The sequence below is a fragment of the Entelurus aequoreus genome, linkage group LG10 (assembly GCF_033978785.1).
Source record: "Entelurus aequoreus isolate RoL-2023_Sb linkage group LG10, RoL_Eaeq_v1.1, whole genome shotgun sequence".
NCBI classification, from domain to species: Eukaryota; Metazoa; Chordata; class Actinopteri; order Syngnathiformes; family Syngnathidae; genus Entelurus; species Entelurus aequoreus.
In genome coordinates this window covers 34,657,848-34,671,926 of record NC_084740.1, presented here as the reverse complement: position 1 = coordinate 34,671,926, position 14,079 = coordinate 34,657,848, and the positions used below count along the sequence as shown (strand labels likewise).

The 14,079-nt window shown below is 43.3% G+C and overlaps 2 protein-coding genes across 6 annotated transcripts in view; both read right to left on the bottom strand.

Moving 5' to 3' along the window:
* Positions 1-762: 762 nt before the first annotated feature.
* On the bottom strand, positions 763-8,073 carry zmp:0000000529 (WD repeat-containing protein 20). Its single transcript, XM_062060592.1, has 4 exons — positions 7,361-8,073; positions 4,478-4,660; positions 1,498-2,904; positions 763-1,422 (listed from the first exon to the last, which is right to left on the bottom strand). Exons 1-4 carry the CDS (start codon positions 7,754-7,756, stop codon positions 1,375-1,377), a joined length of 2,034 nt encoding a protein of 677 aa, XP_061916576.1. The 5' UTR covers positions 7,757-8,073; the 3' UTR covers positions 763-1,374.
* Positions 8,074-11,467: 3,394 nt separating this feature from the next.
* Positions 11,468-14,079, bottom strand: part of LOC133658493 (mitogen-activated protein kinase kinase kinase kinase 5-like) — a 43,551-nt gene continuing 40,939 nt past the window's right edge. For 4 of the 5 annotated variants that reach the window (XM_062060588.1, XM_062060590.1, XM_062060591.1 and 1 more), the window contains exons 30-31: positions 12,611-12,737; positions 11,468-12,527 (exon numbers count right to left, since the gene is read on the bottom strand). In XM_062060588.1, coding sequence (XP_061916572.1) covers positions 12,431-12,527; positions 12,611-12,737 — 224 coding nt within the window. In that variant the 3' untranslated portion in view covers positions 11,468-12,430. Of the gene's footprint in view, positions 12,528-12,610; positions 12,738-14,079 lie in introns of those variants that run through there. The other variant, XR_009827480.1, reaches the window with a different exon arrangement.

Below are 14,079 nucleotides of genomic sequence, written 5' to 3'. Positions count from 1 at the left end.
TTATTACTATTATTATTATTATTATTGTTTTTGTTTCATTCTTGAATGGCTTTTTTGTTGTTTTTTGCAAAATTTGTTTGTTTTTGTTTTGTCTACATATTTGAAATAAACATGAAAAATAAATAAATAAATAAAACATTGCAACTTTTTCTAAATTACATTTAAGCTTTTGTATTTCACTTTTGTTATGTTTTTGTTTATTTTAATAGTATTTTTAGAATGTGCCGTGGGCCTTTAAAACATTAGGTGTGGGCCGCAAATGGCCTCTGGGGCACACTTTTGACACCCCTGATATAGATAATAAAAAATTAAATCTGATAAATCTATCGATAAAAAGCATAGCCTGGCGACGCATGCGCGTTTATCATAACTCTCTCGCTCTCTCTGTCCCTCCCTCACAAATGCTGCTGCTTGTGCACAGCTTCACAATTTGTTTTGTTTTTAACCCCTTCTTAACCCTGAATGTACATTGAAAATACACGCAACCCTAACTCAAAACGCCGGACATTTGAGGCATTTAAGAAAGTCCGGGGAAAAGAGGACGTAATGTCAGTTTAATATGTTTAATGGTGATTAATCCACAGTAACTCTGATTCATGTACGTATGGTCAGTCTAATATATGATTAATGGTGATTAATCCACAGTAACTCTGATTCATGTAATTGCAATCTTCAACTGTTTTTCAGCACTAGTAATAATATTTTTAGAATATTAACTGACAACTTTAGAATAACTATCAGAGAAAAACGTGGCAACAGAGGTGACACTTGGCTTGTCTTTATTAGAAAGCAAAAAAAAAAAATTAAATAAAAATCATCACAACAGGCTGAAATAAAAAGCAGTTTCATCTTTCAACATGTGTTGTTTTGTTTCTTTTAGGCCAAATCCCCATCAAGCTCCAGTAACTTCCTGTTGAGTGAAGTCAAGGTGACCACCTAATGGCGGCATGCGGCGGCGACTGGGTGGACCGTGGATCGCTTGTGTGCAAATTATTGCAAGAGGCAAATCAGGTGCAACACGAATGAGTGTGAGATACACACCATGCTACACCGCTAGCGACTGTGTGTGTGTGTGTGTGTGTGTGTGTGTGTGTGTGTGCACGCACGCAGGCTGGTCCCATGACTCGGCCTGAGCGTCCATCAGAACTAAAAAGACGGTGACGTACGTTGCCTGAAGGACATTCGGTGTGTTGCTATGTACATGTCCACTTCCTTCCTCCTACTATTTACAGTATAAATTACTACTCCGTCTGGTGGCAAAATAAATAACTTTAAATACAGCGGCCGTGGCTTCTGGAGGGTAAATAACACTGCAGTGGTCAGGTGCTCCAGGTGGGAGGGGCTTATCGAGAAGGAGGCGGGACGAAGGTGCGGCTATACCACTGTGCCACTCGGAGAGTTGCCGTTGTGCGCGGTCAAGTTCTGAAGCAGAAGATGACAAACAGGAAGTTAGACCGTGCGAGGAGACATCAGCGGTGTGGCGTGCTCGGAACGTACCGCCTTCCCGGGCCGCGCCCACGTGCAGATGAGGCCCTCCTGGCACGCCGTGATGATGCAGTCGTCCATGAAGACGAGCACGGTGAGACGCTCGTGTGCGATCTTCTTGCACACCAGCGGCTCCAGCAGCGGCACCTCGTGCATGCGCGGGCACAGCGTGGTTCCCAGCACCTTGGCGGCATCCAGGCGGCTGCCCCTGGGCGCCATGTTGATCTTGTCGTTGCTCTTGCTGATGTTGCCCAGGCTGTGGTAGCGCTTGTGCTCCTTCTCCACGCCGCCGCCGCCGGACTTGTCCGACTTCCGCTCCTGCAGGGAGAGCGTGGCGAAGCGGCCTATGCTGAACGGCGTGCTGTTCGCTCCGCCGCTGACGACTCCGCCCCCGCCTCCCCCGCCGCCGCTCTCCGAGGCACCCTGGCCCTTGGAGACGTTGGCGACCGCAGGGTGGGGCAGCGAGTTGGAGCGCGACAAGGAGCGGGGGAGGGGCAAAGGCAAGGTGGGCGGGTTAGAGGTGCTGATGGTGGCGTTAGGGGGGTGGTGGTGGCCCTCCACGCCGCCACTCCCCCCACCACCTGACGTGCTGTTCACCCCACCACTGTTGGAATTGGGCAGCGAGGGTCCGAAAGTGTTTGTGAAGGCCCTGGACAGCGGGAGGCGGGGATAGAGCACGTCATCCGTCAGGTCCCACAGACAGAACTGCGTGTCCTGACCCACAGAACCGAACCTGTAGGTGACCGCCGCCGAGCCCCCGCCTTTGGAGCTGTGGCGGGAAAGACGTGACAATGTGCTGCTTGTTCGCACCCGCCCAAAGTGCATGGAGTTGTTTTGCACCCCCTGGTGGAGGTCCTCCTCACTGCCACTCAGCTCCATGGGCTCCTCGTCCTCCAGCGAGGTGGTGAAGGGGTCAAAGGCCACCACGTTGACCCAGGACTTGTGGCCGTGACCTCGGGCCACCACGCGGCTTTCTGCAAACGACCACACCGTCACCAGGTCGTCCTCGCCGCCCGTGGCCAGGTACTTCCCGTCGGGACTCCACGACACGCACAGCAGGCCGCCGAAGTAGCTCTTCATGACGCCCTGCAGCTCCATGGAGTCGAAGTGGAAGACGCGCAGGCAGCCGTCCTGGCCCACGCACGCCACGTGGACGCCGTCCGGCGAGAAGGCGAACTCGTTGAGGCCTCCCTCGCCCACCGCCCAGCGCAGGAGCGGATTGCGCGGCGTCTTGGTCTTGCAGGCGTAGACGGCGAAGCCCTCACCCTGGCGGAGCAGCGAGTACTGCGGCGCCGTGGTGCCGCACGGGTGCTCCACGTTGTAGAGGTAGAGGTGGCCGCTGGCGTGCGACGCCAGGAACAGGTTCTCCGATTTAGGGAGCCATTTTAGACACGTCACTTTGGATTTGTCTATCAACCTCTGAGGAGCACACACAACAGACATGTCAGCTTCCTGGAGAGAGAGCGGACATTTGCTTAGAGCAGGGGTGTCCAAAGTGTGGCACGCAACTTATTTTTATTTTTTTTATTGGCCCACAACACATTTTAAAGAGAAAAAAAACATCCCGGATTCGAACATGACACAAAAAAACTACAATATGCAATTTTGGGAGAAATGGCACGTGAATGTTGAAATGAGCAAGCCGCTGAAATGTGCAAGCCGGACTTATATACTAATGTTAGCATGCTAACAGTTAGCGTGTATCAAGTACAAGTCATACGACTATGAAGCGTACGCATGTAAAATTAGCTTAAAAGTAGAGATGTCCGATAATATCGGCCTGCCGATATCGGCCGATAAATCCTTTTAAAATGTAATATCGGAAATTATTGGTATCGTTTTTTTAATTATCGGTATCGTTTTTTATTTTTATTAAATCAACATAAAAAACACAAGATACACTTACAATTAGTGCACCAACCCAAAAAAACTCCCTCCCCCATTCACACAAAAGGGTTGTTTCTTTCTGTTATTAATATTCTGGTTCCTACATTATATATCAATATATATCAATACAGTCTACAAGGGATACAGTCCGTAAGCACACATGATTGTGCATGCTGCTGGTCCACTAATAGTACTAACCTTTAACAGTTAATTTTACTCATTTTCATTAATTACTAGTTTCTATGTAACTGTTTTTATATTGTTTTACTTTCTTTTTTATTCAAGAAAATGTTTTTAATTTATTTATCTTATTTTATTATTATTTTTAAAAAGGACCTTATTTTCACCATACCTGGTTGTCCAAATTAGGCATAATAATGTGTTAATTCCACGACTGTATATATCGGTATCGGAAATTAAGAGTTGGACAATATCGGAATATCGGATATCGGCAAAAAGACATTATCGGACATCCCTACTTAAAAGGTTAGCATGCTAACAATTAACATGTATCAAGTACCAAATCATAAGACTATGGAGCGTATGCGTGTAAAATTAGCTTAAACGGTTAGCATGCTAACACTTGGCATGTATCAAATACCAAGTCCTACGACTATAAAGCGCATGCATGTAAAATTAGCATAAAAGGTTAGCATGCCAACAATTAACATGTACCAAGTACCAGGTTATATGAGTCTGAGGCATTCGGCTGCAAAACTGGCTAAAAAAGTTAGCATGCTAATGTTAGTAATCCTGCTGAGGCTGAGCCAATCAGAGGCCATGATACTGAACAGCGTGTGGTCTGATTGTTTTGGACTCGTCTAGTGGCCGATACTCCTGTAGTTTTGGTATTTTTTGTTCATGTATCCATTTTTATGCTTGAGGAAACTAAATTTAGGGCAACATTATGTATAATATGTCGTGTTACTGGTAACACAAAGCTAAGATATGGATGTTGTGTTCATATATATTTAACGACCTAAATATTATTGGTTTTAATGTACAAAATGTATCAAAGTGGCCTCCGGCATACTTCGATTTTTATCTATGCGACCCTCGCTGGAAAAAGTTTGGACACCCCTGGTGTAAAGACAGAAAGTAGTACCTCCTCGTTGAAGAGTTTACTGGTCTCCTTCTTGATGGGGTCCAGATACTGGACCTGCCCGGCTGAGAAGCCCACGATGAGAGCCACGCTCTCGGCCGATGCGGAGTGCTGGTTGAAGTCGTGACACGTGGGCTGAGTGCCTTTGTAGATCCTTTTGTCGATGGGCTTGCTCAGGTCCACAGCCTGCACACACACCACGGGCCCAGAACCAAAGAACACAAGTTCATCTGGGTTCAATCCATGCGCATACAATAATACACCTCAAAAGACCTAACTGATGGATTTATGAATCATGTTGTTGTATATGAGGGAAACATGGCTGCCAGGGTTTAACAAAGTACCGTATTTTTCGGACTATAAGTCGCAGTTTTTTTCATAGTTTGGCCGGGGGTGCGACTTATACTCAGGAGCGACTAATGTGTGAAATTATTAACACATTACCGTAAAATATCAAATAATATTATTTAGCTCATTCACGTAAGAGACTAGACGTATAAGATTTCATGGGATTTAGCGATTAGGAGTGACAGATTGTTTGGTAAACGTATAGCATGTTCTATATGTTATACTTATTTGAATGACTCTTACCATAATATGTTATGTTAACATACCAGGCACGTTCTCAGTTGGTTATTTGTGCGTCATATAACGTACACTTATTCAGCCTGTTGTTCACTATTCTTTATTTATTTTAAATTGCCTTTCAAATGTCTATTCTTGGTGTTGGGTTTTATCAAGTAAGTTTCCCCCAAAAATGCGACTTATACTCCAGTGCGACTTATATGTTTTTTCCTTCTTTATTATGCATTTTTGGCCGGTGCGACTTATACTCCGGAGCGACTTATACTCCGAATATGGTAATTGGATTAAAAATATTTTTTGCTAACCAGTAATTATAATCCGCAAATGTGCCGTTGCTGAGTGTCTGTGCTGTCGAGAGCTCGGCAGAGTAACCGTGTAATACTCTTCCATATCAGTAGGTGGCAGCAGGTAGCTAATTGCTTTGTAGATGTCGGGAACGACGGCGATGGTTTGCAGGTAAAAAGGTATCAAACGCTTAAACCAAAAATAAACAAAAGGCGAGTGCCGCTACGAGAAGGCATTGAAGCTCAGGGATGGCTATGCAATACGAAGCTAAAACTGAACTGGCTGTAAAGTAGGGCTGCAACTAACGATTAATTTGATAATCGATTAATCTGTCGATTATTATTTCGATTAATAATCGGATAAAAGAGACAAACTACATTTCTATCCTTTCCAGTATTTTATTGAAAAAAAACCAGCATACTGGCGCCATGTTCTTTCAACTTGCCTAATAAAACAAGGAAAATGTTACAAAAATGCACTCTTTTGACCCCCCTGCTATAGATAATAAAAAATTAAATCTGATAAATCTATCGATAAAAAACAGAGCCTGACGACGCATGCGCGTTTATCACAACTCTATCGCTCTCTCTGTCTCTCCCCCACCCTCACAAATGCTGCTGCACGCACAATTTGTTTTGTTTTTAACCTTCTTAACCCTGAGCGTACATTGAAAATACACGCAACCCTAACTCAAAATGCCGGACATTTGAGGCATTTAAGAAACACCGCCCGGACAGCCCCGCAAAAGAGGACATGTCCGGTGAAAAGAGGACCTATGGTCAGGACCTAGCCCGGTCGCTGCTAGCATGATCGGTTTCATGTCCTCTTTTGCTAGCATGCTAGCAGCTAACGGGCTACGATAGACTGACCATACGTCCTCTTTTCACCGGACATGTCCTCTTTTGCGGGGCTGTCAGGGCGGAGTTTCTTAAATGCCTCAAATGTACGGCATTTTGAGTATTGTTTACACAACGTGCAGTACGCTACTTAATATGTCCGTGTGGAAACTTGTTCGGTACACGTCCGTACCGAACCGAAACCCCCGTACCGAAACGGTTTGATACAAATACACCCCTATTATTTTGATTATTGTTTCTCAGCTGTTTGTAAATGTTGCAGTTTATAAATAAAGGTAAAAAACCCACAAAAAAAACACGTAGCCTCAGCGCATGCGCATAGCATAGATCCAACGAATCGATGACTAAATTAATCACCAACTATTTTTATAATCGATTTTAAACGATTTAATCGATTGTTGCAGCCCTACTGTAAAGTAAACAAAAACAGAATGCTGGACGACAGCAAAGACTTACAGCGTGTGGAGCAGACGGCGTCCACAAAGTACATCCGTACATGACATGACAATCAACACCAAAATAGGAGCGCAAGACAAGAAGAACTAAAACACTACACACAGGAAAACACCAAAAACCTCAAAATAAGTCACGGCGTGAAGTGACAGGTCGTGACAGTACACCTACTTTGAGACAAGAGCTATAGTGATGCATGCTTGGTTATGGTTTGAACTCATATCCAACCATTGCGAGAACGACTTTTTACTGTCAATACCGGCTGCTGAGTTTAATTTTTTAATGTTTTCTGCTGCTGGTATGCCTCTGGATTTTTTCAATTAAAAAAATATGCCTTGGTTAAAAAAAGGTTGAAAAACACTGTCCTAGAGGTCCTCCATAGTTCATCAAAGCAGTCAGGACACAATCCTTTTACTCATGACTCATTCTTGCTGGGCCTCCTTAGAGACCTTGAGAGATGATGACAGAGCCTCATTTTACGTTTTAGCATTGTTTGGAACCTCCAGTGCTCCTAAAGTATGCGTTATGGTCACCAAAATAAAGTCAATGAGGTGAAGGTTAGCGGCTACATTAGCTCGGTTTCGATGGCATGAAATGGAAGCTAACGGTGCTAGCTGGCTAGCGAGCTAACTAGCATGCTAAGCTAAGTGACCGTCCACTGAGCTCCAGTGCCCTGGGCGGAGAGGGCCAAGGAAGCCCGGCTCACCTTCTTGATGTTAGTGTACGTGTAGAAATAAAGCTCCCTGCCGATGTTGAAGCACACCCGCTCCGACTCCTCGCTCGGGTCTTCTGGCTGTAACTTGACCATGGAGACCCGCACCGGTGGCAGGAAGCCCACAGGAGACGAGTTGGCCGCAGCATTCGAAGAGGAGGCGGCGGCGGCGGCTGCTGCTGCGGGCCCCTGAAGCAGCCCGACCCCTCCACCGGGTATCGGGCCGGTTCCAACCGCGGGTCCCAGCGTAGCCCCGCCGGATGGACCCCGCGGCAGCCCGCCCCGCTGCTGCGAGTCGGAGAGGGTGAGCAGTTTGTAGAAACCCTCTCTGGTCCGGAACTGCGATTTAATCTCATTGATATCCTTCAGAGCGCCGCCATCTCCGGCCATCTTTAGTCCAAACAAGCCGCTCAGGAAACTGGGCTCTTGACCTGTAAACAATACCGCCGCGATAACGAGGGGGGAAAGTACTAAGGCAGAGGCGAGCAGCCGCGCTCAGCTAGGCCGACCCGCGCTGCCAGTGTGGCCCGCTGCATTTTTACACCATCATCGGCCACCAGAGCGCTGCTGGCCGATGACTCAAGCCCGACGGAGAGCCCCTGTGGGCTGGCGACGGCATCGTCCTCGACCTGCTGCTCTCTGCCTCCACTCGACCGCTGGGCGGAGAGACTGGAACACTGGAGGCTCTGCGCCCCCTGGTGGTTCAGATGTGCACTTACGTGAGGGTGGTAGAAAGGAGCCACTGGAGTTTTGATTGATTGATTGATTGAGACTTTTATTAGTAGATTGCACAGTGAAGTACATATTCCGTACAATTGACCACTAAATGGTAACACCCGAATAAGTTTTTCAACTTGTTTAAGTCGGGGTTCATGATACAAATATATACTATCATCATAATACAGTCATCACACAAGATAATCATCAGGGTATATACATTGAATTATTTACATTAATTACAATCCGGGGTGTGGGATGTGGAGGGGGGGGGGGGTTAGGTTTTGTTGTTATCATCACTTCAGTGATCAACAATTGAGAACAGAGAAATGGACATTGAAACAGTGTAGGTCTGACTTGGTAGGATATGTACAGCAAGTAGTGCCATAGAGAGAGAGAGAGAGAGAGAGAGAGAGAGAGAGAGAGAGAGAGAGAGAGAGAGAGAGAGAGAGAGAGAGAGAGAGAGAGAGAGAGATCGAGATCAGAAGGCATAAGAAAAAGTATCTACATTTGATGATTTACATTTGATTATTAACAATCCGGGGAGGGTGTTAGTTTAGGGTTGAAATTGCCTGGAAGTGTACTTTTATTGCGGTTTTGAAGGAGGATAGAGATGCCCTTTCTTTTACACCTGTTGGGAGCGCATTCCACATTGATGTGGCATAGAAAGAGAATGAGTTAAGACCTTTGTTAGATCGGAATCTGGGTTTAACATGGTTGGTGGAGCTCCCCTGGTGTTGTGGTTATGGCGGTCATTAAGGAAGTAGTTTGACATGTACTTTGGTATCAGAGAGGTGTAGCGGATTTTATAGACTAGGCTCAGTGCAAGTTGTTTTACTCTGTCCTCCACCCTGAGCCAGCCCACTTTGGGTAGGAGTGAGGTGGGATCTGGGGTGGAGGTCTAGAAGTAATCTGACTAGCTTGTTCTGGGATGTTTGGAGTCTAGATTTGAGGGTTTTGGAGGTGCTAGGGTACCAGGAGGTGCATGCGTAATCGAAAAAGGGTTGAACGAGAGTTCCCACTAGAATCCTCATGGTGCTTTTGTTGGCCAGAGAGGAGATTCTATAGAGAAATCTCGTTCGTTGGAGACCCTCTATAACAGTGGTTCTTCACCTTGTTGGAGGTACCGAACCCCACCAGTTTCATATGCGCATTCCCTAAACCCTTCTTTAGTAAAAAATAAAATGTTGTTTTTTTTCAAATTCAAGACAAAGTTATATGTTTTTGGTAACACTTTAGTATGGGGAACATATTCTATACAACAAAGACTTAATTTAGAGTTTTTTGGACACTAGGGGAACATATTCTAAGTAACAAAGACTTAATTTAGAGTTATTTGGTTAGGGTTAGGGTTAGAATGTTAGGGCCAGGGTTAGATATTTTTTGGCATCACAACATCTTCTTTCGTTTAAAAAAAAATTATATTACGAATGCAGCTGAGACAGGCTCCAGCATCCCCCGTTACCCCGATAGGAACAAGCGGTAGAAAATGGATGGATGGATATTATGTTTATAAACTCAGGAAATACGTCCCTTTACACATGAAGACTTTGAATATGAACAATGAATGATCCTGTAACGACTTGGTATCGGATTGACACCCAAATTTGTGGTATCATCCAAAACTAATGCAAAGTATCAAACAACAGAAGAATAAGTGATTATTACATTTTAACAGAAGTGTAGATAGAACATGTTAAAAGAGAAAATAACCAGATATTAACAGTAAATGAACAAGTTGATTAATAATTCATTTTCTACCACTTGTCCTTAATAATTTTGACAAAACAATAGAATGGAAAATGACACAATAAGTTACTGCATATGTCAGCAGCTAAATTAGGAGCCTTTGTTTACTTACTTACTAATAAAAGACAAATTGTCTTGTATGTTCACTATTTTATTTACAGGCCTACTGAAAGCCACTACTACCGACCACACAGTCTGATAGTTTATATATCAATGATGAAATCTTAACATTGAAACACATGCCAATACGGCCGGGTTAACTTATAAAGTGCAATTTTAAAATTCCTGCCACACTTCCGGTTGAAAAACTCCTTTGGATATGATTTATGCGCGTGACGTCACAAAAGCCACGGAAGTGGTTGTACCCCATCGACTCGATACAAAAACCTCTTGTTTTCTTCGACAAAATTCCACAGTATTCTGGACTTCTGTGTTGGTGAATCTTTTGCAATTTGTTTAATGAACAATGGAGGCTGCAAAGAAGAACGTTGTAGGTGGGATCAATCGGTGTATTAGCGGCTAAGTACAATACTTACAGCAACACAACAAGGACTACTTACTACGCCTAGCCGATGCTTGCCGCCAAACCCACGGATGAAGTCCTTCGTCGCGCCGTCAATCGCTGGAACGCAGGTGAGCACGGCTGTTGATGGGAAGATGAGGGCTGGCTGGCGTAGGTGGAGCGCTAATGTTTTTATTATAGTTCTGTGAGGTCCGGTTGCTAAATTGCTAAATTAGCCTTAGCGTCGTTAGCAACAGCATTGTTAAGCCTTACCAGGCTGAGAATTATTAACCGTGTAGTTACATGTACATGGTTTAATAGTATTGTTGATCTTCTGTCTATCCTTCCAGTCAGGGGTTTATTTCTTTTGTTTCTATCTTCATTTGAGAACGATGCTATCACGTTAGCTCAGTAGCTAAGTGTGTCACAGATGTATTGTCGTGGAGATAAAAGTCACTTTAAATGTCCATTTCGCGTGCTCGACTCTCATTTTCAAGAGGATATAGTATCCAAGGTGGTTTAAAATACAAATCCGTGATCCACAATAGAAAAAGGAGAGAGTGTGGAATCCAATGAGCCAGCTTGTACCTAAGTTACGGTCAGAGCGAAAAAAGATACGTCCATCACTGCCTCTCTAGTGCTTCACTGTAACGTTCCTCATCTACGAATCTTTCATCCTCGCTCAAATTAATGGGGTAATCGTCGCTTTGTCGCTCCGAATCTCTCGCTCCATTGTAAACAACGGGGAATTGTGAGGAATACTAGCTCCTGTGACGTCACGCTACTTCCGGTACAGGCAAGGCTTTTTTTATCAGCGAGCAAAAGTTGCGAACTTTATCGTCGATTTTCTCTACTAAATCCTTTCAGCAAAAATATGGCAATATCGCGAAATGATCAAGTATGACACATAGAATGGATCTGCTATTCCCGTTTAAAAAAAAAAATTCATTTCAGTAGGCCTTTAAGGACAAACTTGCAATCAGAAACATATGTTTTTTGTTAAATAAAGCCAATAATGCAATTTTTTGTGGTCCCCTTTATTTACAAAAGTACCAAAATAGTTTTGGTATCGGGACAACACTACCTCAGAGTAAATATCACTTGGTACTTGACACATGCTAACTTTTGTGTGTATGCCTGAATCATAGTCACATATCGAGGTTTTTGACGCAATCTAACTGTTAGCATTTCTGTTCGGCTTAGCGACACCAAGAGCGCCCCCTTGCGGTAGAAAATCATAACGTAATAACTTCCTTCCACATGCTCCAATCTTCCTGAAATTTTGATGGTGTCTCGGGGCATTGGGAAGGGCATGACTGCATTGACTTGCTCACCGCTTTAATTTATTATTATTTTAAGTGTTGACAGTTCAAAAAAAAAAATCCTAACTCAGTTATTTGGGATTCAAAAGGACCCTACTCATAAAAGTGTTAAAAATAAGTCATGCATTTTTTTTTTTTACTTTTAACACTTATATCTCCAGATCAACTTCAGAACTATCCGTCTGTCTTTTTTAATGTTTTTTTTAAATAGTTTTTTTATGCTCTTTTGTCAAAGAAAATTTTTTTGTACACAAACTATGCAATAATCTCCCCAAAATATTCAAAGTGGAATATTTGATGTGTAATTGGAGTGTTAAATAGGTCAATAGTTCATAACATTCATTTTGATTCATTGTTATTTTTTGAGCAAAAAAACAGCCTACATGGCAGCTTTGTGTTATTAGACTCAACATGGCACCTTTTTCTCATTACTTTTCACCTCTTTGCCACTTTTTAATGTTTTTTTAGCAGTATTTTTAGAATGTGGCGCGGGCTGTTAAAAAAACTTAGTACAACCCTGACCTAGACTTTAATTTACTTTAATTCAGATGTCTGTCTCCGGTGGGAAGGCATTCACATTGTTATCAGTCACTGCAGCCCTTTATTGACAATACACTGACAGAGGAAAAAAAGTCAGTTTGCACGTAGTTTCGGATCCCTTAAGCAGTTGAAGCGAGGATAAACACGAGCAGACGTCCCCTGGCATCAGCCGGTCACAATGCGTCCTCTGTGGAGGCATCACGTTTCCCATCACACTGCGATTTGGCCGCAGCGTCAGGGCAGCATGACGTAGTTCTCAGCAATTTCCAGCAAGTACAAGTTGGACAGCCCCGACTGGTCCTCGGTCTGGTGCGTCTCCATGACGACCATCCTGCAGAGAGAAAGTGGGAGATGTGAGAGGGGGGCGTCTCCGCACGAATAACTGAAACATTTCTTAATATGGCTGTCGCTGACCTGTCTGACTGCACCAGCCTGTAGGTCTTTTTGGGGTCAGTGGTTTCCTCCAACACCCGCGCCGCGCCTCTCTTCGTCCTCAGCCAGCCGTGACGCCACACCGCCAACAAAGTGTCCTCAAAGTAAACTGCAGAGATCAATGGCGACGCTCTCTTATCAGGCAGACTTTGCTCGGAGTATGCTGTGGTTTACAAGCACTGTGAGAGCCTGGATAGTTCCGTCGGTAGAGCATCGGACTCTTTAATCTACTTTCTGTTGTAGCAGGTTTTATCTACACTTCTGTTAAAATGTGAGAAGCACGTATTCTTCTGTTGTTTGGATACTTAACAGAAGTTTTGAGTGATACCACAAATTTGGGTATCGAGCCGATACCATGTAGTTCATACATTGGTCATATTTAAAGTCTTCATGTGTACAGGGACATATCTCCTCAATTTATAAACACAAAAAATAAAAAAATATCAATGTTATCATTTTAGTATCGACTAGATACGGCTCTTGTACTTGATATTGTTACAATCGATATTTGTATAGCTCCACCCTTTTGTTTACTTTCAGGAGGGCTAGCTTGCTGTTAGCGGTTAGCTATTGTTTCCTCCCACGATGTGTAACGAAGCATGTTTAGCGCTATTCTTGTAAGAATATACTTGTAAGACACATAGTTTATATGTCGCTATGGAGGCGAGGATTAGTGATTTAGAAGTAGCTACACTGTAAAAAGTCAGTATTCAAAAACAAGAAAAAAAAATACAAAAATGAGGGGTATTTTATTTGAACTGAGCAAAATTATCTGCCAATAGAACAAGAAAATTTGGTTTGTCAAGACTTTCCAAAACAAGTAAAATTAGCTAACCTCAATGAACCCAAAAATACCTTAAAATAAGTATATTCTCACTAATAACAAGTGCACTTTTCTTGGTAGGAAAAAAAAAGAGACCTTTTTGCTCAATATGTTGAAAAATATTCTTAAATTAAGTAAATGCTAGTGCCATTATCTTGACATAATGATATGCGCTCGGCATTCAATTTCTTGAAACCAGCAAACTTATACTAAAAACTAATTGATTGTTTTTAATGGAAAGGCAACAGAGCAACCGCTTGTTACTCTCGGGGTCTCCTAGCCGCTCAGGCAAATCATATGGTCTAAAAATGCATTTTTCCATCGATAACATGACATCATCGCGCCAAGTGCTTGCTCTTTCAGTCAATTAGTGTGCATATATACAGCCTGGCCCCCGGCCAAAAACATTTTAAGTGTAATTTTGAAGAATTTTTGTGCATGTGCATGAACTATTTCTGTTCAAAATTGTTAGAAATGTCACATTTTAAATTTTTAAATATTAACTGTCAGTTTACTGTACTGTGCCAACTGTACTACTATATGAGCACGTATTTTCTATTTTTTCATTGGAAAATAAAACAGCAAATTCCATTTGGCCGTCATCCGTTTTTATTATGAGACACATTTG

What these genes read in the sequence shown, in the direction of transcription:
- zmp:0000000529 (XM_062060592.1), bottom strand. Translation starts at nt 7,756, where the DNA reads ATGGCCGGAGATGGCGGCGCTCTGAAGGATATCAATGAGATTAAATCG. An exon ending in CGTACACTAACATCAAGAAG is followed by an intron (nt 4,661 to 7,360) that starts GTGAGCCGGGCT and finishes GTGTGTGTGCAG; the next exon opens with GCTGTGGACCTGAGCAAGCC. An exon ending in GGGCGCGGCCCGGGAAGGCG is followed by an intron (nt 1,423 to 1,497) that starts GTACGTTCCGAG and finishes CTTCTGCTTCAG; the next exon opens with AACTTGACCGCGCACAACGG.